The 5,347-nt window shown below is 42.6% G+C and overlaps 1 protein-coding gene across 1 annotated transcript; it reads left to right on the top strand.

Annotated features, from left to right (window-relative positions):
- The first annotated feature begins 394 nt into the window (after positions 1-394).
- Positions 395-5,109, top strand: LOC107115080 (protein SFI1 homolog). The gene is made up of 4 exons (XM_015416681.1): positions 395-499; positions 2,736-2,838; positions 3,552-3,708; positions 4,904-5,109. Exons 1-4 carry the CDS (start codon positions 435-437, stop codon positions 5,107-5,109), a joined length of 531 nt encoding a protein of 176 aa, XP_015272167.1. The 5' UTR covers positions 395-434.
- Positions 5,110-5,347: the final 238 nt, after the last annotated feature.

The raw sequence follows: 5,347 nt of genomic DNA, 5'->3' as shown, positions 1-5,347 counted from the left end.
AGATTTTTTTAACCTCAAATCGTTTTTTAAAAGAAATCTGTAACCTAGTAATTTCTATGGCTTCATTTGCCTATTAGACATAAGGACAGTAATTAGTTTTAAAACTACAAAAGAATTTCAGACCCTAATGTTACCTCCAGTTATTCCATTTTTAACACACATATAATGAGGCTTCCCTAGCAATCTTGCTGATATGAAGTTTCTGTTATTAATTCTGGCAGCTATCAGTTAGGTGACCCACTACACTTTTTTTTCCTGGAAGCGCATTCTAAGCCTGTCCCAGTGGGTTGAATGGGTAAAGGAGTTGAGTATTTCTTTAAAATAATGGGTTTTTAAACTGGTACATGTTTTTAAAACCTTGTATCAATTGGATTTTTAAAGCAGCAAAGAAGAAAACACTTCAAGCATGGTGTCACTGGCTGAGCTATGTGGAAATGCGTCGCATGAAACGTAGGATGCATTTGGAAGCATTCAAATTCAAGGAAGTGAGCACCCTGCGGTAAGAACAGATTTAGAGCCAATTGTGAGGGATCAGTCTTGCAATCCTGTTCCTGTGTGTCTAGGAGCTCTGAAAAGTCCCGTGGCCATCCTGGATCACCACTTGGCGAATAGAACTTTTCCCTTACTCTCAGGAGTAACAAATTCTCTCTGGATAGTAACCACTGCCACCCACAGATCCAAAAGACTGTCTGCCACTGGAAGGGATATTACTTCCAAAATTCCGTACTACATTCCCATTTAAAGACTGCTTAGTTGCCATGTCTCCTACTTCTCTTGTGCTGGCTAGTGTGAGATAAATCTATTGCATATTTTGCATTTTCATGATGGTGAGCTCAACTGCTGCCCCTCCCCTGTGCTACTCTTTGGAAAGCAGGACCAAATAGGTGTGGTTTGTATACAGAGATCAGGCTTTGAGCATTCAAAATATAAGAAAGATTCATAGTCAAAAAGAGTATACACGGTCTGTAAAGCATCAGGCTGAACGAGAATGGAAAGAAACAGTGAAAACACACAGTCCTCTTCAACCCTAAACTATACTTTTCCTAACAATGTTGTTGCTGCTATGAGTTAGTTATTTTTGAAGTTTCAGCATTTAAAAATCCATCATTACCTTAATTTTCAGAGTTCTAATTTTCTCTCTAATTTCCCCTCAACATGTGGTCAAGATGGAGTCTTCCTCATGCCTTGAATTTATATTCTCCCCTTGGGAGTTTGTCCCCCTCAGGTTATTCACCATCTTCTGGATCCAAGAGGAAGAAATATCATCTAGCCTTTTTGCTTTAGCAGTCTCTGTCCCATTAGTTGCAATGATCAAGCAGAGGTATTAGATTGTAAATCTAATCCAGAGCCATTTACTTCACCCTAAAGTGCTATGTGCTTGGGGTTTGATGACTCATCCCCTAGCACCTTTCCTCTTTGCCAGCTACAACCTTGCAGCTGGGTTCCAGCTCACAGATAGAGTGCAGTCCCAATTATTGAATTATTGAGGTGAATTCTAGGATAGAGGCATTTCTGCAAATCAGTAATCTAGACAAAGTTCCTGTTTTTCATTCCTTTCTGTTTTTTAAATAGCTTCCCGTCCTGAACACAGTTCCGATAAAAGTCACATATGGCAGAAATAAATTTTCTTCTAAACTAAGAACCAAGCTATTAAACTTCCTTGAAAACTATTGGAATGAACAAAGTATCCTGTTCAGTTATTTGACTGCCAAGTTGTTTAGGTCTTGTTGTAGAATATGATGCCAAGAAAACTTGTGGCAGTTGTAAGGAGTGGATATGAGTATGGATGGGCACGAACCTGAAAAGGGTGGTTCAGTTCGGGGCAGCCCACAAACCAAACCCTGAACCGAGCCAAAAGGCCCCCACCCAAATTGAGCTGGTCCAGTGAGTTTGGTTGCCCCTTTCTCCCAGCTGTGGGAAGCCATGGCTGGGAAAAGGGAGGTGGGGATCATCCTGGAAGGGACTTCTCTTCCACCTTTCTCCTGGCTGCAGCTTGCCAGGGCCAGGAGAAAGGGAGGGGGGATTGCCCGGGAAAGGACTTCATCACGGTCAGGAAAAAGTGGCTGGGGATCACCCAGGAAAGGTTAAATGGCTGGGAGCCATTTAACCCTTTGACTTTGCTTCGAGGGGGGGAGTGAAACTGAGGGGTTTAGTGGCTCTCAGCCATTTAAACTTCATAGCCGAGCCCTGACCTGGATAGCCCAGACAAGCCCAATCTCATCAGATCTCAGAAGCTAAGCAGGGCCGACCCTGGCAAGTACTTGGAAGGGTGGCATCCGAGGAATACCAGGGCCAGGACACACAGGCAGGTAATGTAAACCACCGCTCTGAAATGACCTAGCCCCACTATGGGTCATCACCATGACTTACAGGCTCGCAAGCACATATACTCAGAAACATGCAAAAAACCCCTTAACAGCTGAGTGGGTCCGCCAGCCACTCAGCGGGTCCCCATGCCACTCAGCTGTCAAGTTTAAATTGCTGGCCACGAACAGCCATACCAAACTGGCCAAAAGTCCACTAAATGTTCGGGGAAGGTGTCTTCCTCGAACATCAGTTCCTGAGCTCCGAACCGGCTCAAGTTCAACCCAGATTTTGGTTCATGAGCTGGTTTGTGCCTATCCCTAGGTATGAGGTCTTCAGCAGCTGTTTGCAGAACTCCTTGCTTTTATAATTCCTTGCTGCAGACTGCAAAGTTAAAAAAAATTAAATGTCCTAAAACTTGTTTTTAACAGCATGTCATGGAAACTGTGGAGAAGGAGATGGTGCCAAGTCCAAGTTAGCTGTGAAATGGATGCTCAAGCTCTACAGCAATGGACCCTGGGTCTGCAGTTTCGGGTGAGTGCCAGAAATATGAGTCTTTTAAATTTTGCATGCTTTAGATTAAAATACTTAATACAGTTGTTATAAAATGATACAGAACTTAGCAGCTACTACTAGTAATTACAGGTGTCACTTCTTTAAGAACATAAGCTTGTTGGATCATACCATTTTATTTGAGACATTGGCCATTTGAATGCCTCTGTAAACTTACACAGAATGCACAAAGTCAGGGGCTGGCCTTTGTTATCTGTCTTCGCAATTGTTACTTGAAGGTGTACTCTAGAGGGGTAGCCATGTTACTCTGTTGCAAAGGTTTATCACCTCTACTTTTGGTTTCATAGAATTGTCATGGCTGATGGCCATCCCTCCATTCTCTGTTCAGTATGGAGATTCTAATCTGGTTTCAGTTTATTACACGCGAGGTCTGGATTTTGTTTTTCCTTAAACAAGAATGACATAAAAATCGAGATGACTGGATGAGTTCTGTTGTGTGAAAGAACAAAGTGCAGTAGTCTGAAGGGAGAGACTGCTATGAACGAGAACTCTTTTGCCTAAGTTAGTGGGGATGAGTAATAGAACACAACTTTCAACGGGGAGAATGTATGGCTGACATTTTGCATTTTTCCCTTCTGTGTCTGGTGTAAGCTTTCCCTTGCTCTGCTTTCCTGTCATTTCCTTGCTCCTGGCCATTCATTCTTCCTGTTGATCCTCTGTTCTTCTGATATCAGGCCTGGCTGCGGTGGAAGGAGGTCTGTTCATATATACAGAATATGAAAGAGAAGGAAGTCAGGGCACTGATGCATTACCGTCATAGGAAGATAGGGAATTCTTTGAAATCCTGGCATGTCTATGTGCGTCTCCGAAGAGAGAAGAAGCATCAGCACAGTGAGTTGAAAATAAAAGTGTGTGACAAAATGGGATTAATTTCTAGTGCAGTATACTAATGTATCTGTTTTGAGTGAAATAGTCTTGATCCTGGGTAATGAAAGCACAGATGGCTTGTGCCGGAATTGCTGAGCAGTATTCTGGAACAGTTGACTGTAAAGGACTGTGGGAATTGTCAGGCCACACAGAAGTCTCTATGGAAGAGTTAAATAGAATGCAACTGAATATTTACCCAAAGAAATGAATTTACTGCTGTATGAGACAAAGGGTTCAATAGCTAATCACAGCTGGGTATCTGTGAGGGCAAAACATGCATACATATCAAGGAAACCCTTCATAGATAATTTCAGTGGGAGCAGTTCCACTGGGACAGTCCTATTCCCTTAAGTGTTCATCATAGACTCTAACCTGATTCTCTTATAAACATGAGCATTGTGTGACCAGGGACAAATTCCTATATGTGGCAATAAGAGCATTCCTTTGAATCTAGCTTTAGATATTCTCTGTCAAGAAACAAAGGTATCTTGGTGAGACTTACTCCTCCTACTTGCTCCACAGGCTCCTTTCCAATCTGGTTTCAGGCCTGGTTATGGGACTGAAACAGCCTGGTGGTTCCAAAGATTTAAGGGCCCTTACATTTTCTTAGAAGCGGGCCGTTATTTCCACTGATTTCCTATTTCCTACCTCAGATTAACTCTTCACCCCCTATGCTGTTGCAGAGAGTCCACCAGCACTCAGAAGCAAATCCAAAACAAATCCAAAAGAAAATGAGTTGCTAGATTAAGAGAAAATCTATTGAGAAAATGCACAATGGTGAATCTGATCTCATCTTGAGGAATAGATTTATGAATAAATGTCTTACGGTTAATGAATCATGTCTTACTGGTAGCTAAGTGTTAGGTAGATGCCTCCTTGTCTATCTCCAGCCAGTTTGTTTGTTCTTTAAAGTCAACCTGCTGCCTTCTTGTGGGCAGAGAGGTGAGAACCCTGTGGGGTCTGGACCACTGTCAGGCAAACAAGTAGAAGGAAAATTCACCAGGTAACCAAACAGTTTGATCCATAGCATAAATACCGGCCATTACTTTCATCCTCAGTTCTGCTTAATATCAAAACCTCTCTCAGCCTTATGCTTGCATACCAAACCTGGATCCTGATATTATAGTAGTTGGGGCAATTTGTGTGTGTCTTTTTCCAGAGCTGGCTTTGCAACACCATCATAGCTGCATGCTCCTTCAGTTTTTCTTGTCATGGCACCTGGCTTGGGAACGCAAACAGCAATTGCACGTACATCAGGAACGCATTGCTCAGCTGGCAGCCAGGATTGCCTTGAGAAGAGCCTTCTTGCAATGGAAATTCTGTATCCTTTCTCTCATAGTCCTTTTGCAGAGATTTGGGAGATAAAGTGAACAGTAAGAGTTGGATCCGGCACTATGTGTGCAGAAAACGACCAGGAGGATCATTCTTGTGTTATAACAGGCACATTACAGATTCCAGGATGGAAACAAAAACTGGGTCTCACTACTTGGTTTTCTGATCCACTGGATCAGCATAAGAGAAAGTTTTGAGTCTCGTAGTACCTTAAAGACCAACAAGATTTCCAGGGTATAAGCTTTCAAGAGTCAAAGCTCCCTTTGTAGAT

The sequence above is a fragment of the Gekko japonicus genome, unplaced genomic scaffold (genome assembly GCF_001447785.1).
Source record: "Gekko japonicus isolate JY-2015 unplaced genomic scaffold, Gekko_japonicus_V1.1 scaffold16, whole genome shotgun sequence".
Classification (NCBI taxonomy): Eukaryota; Metazoa; Chordata; class Lepidosauria; order Squamata; family Gekkonidae; genus Gekko; species Gekko japonicus.
Note: the sequence above shows the minus strand (reverse complement) of the source record. Positions and strands in the feature narration are given on the sequence as shown.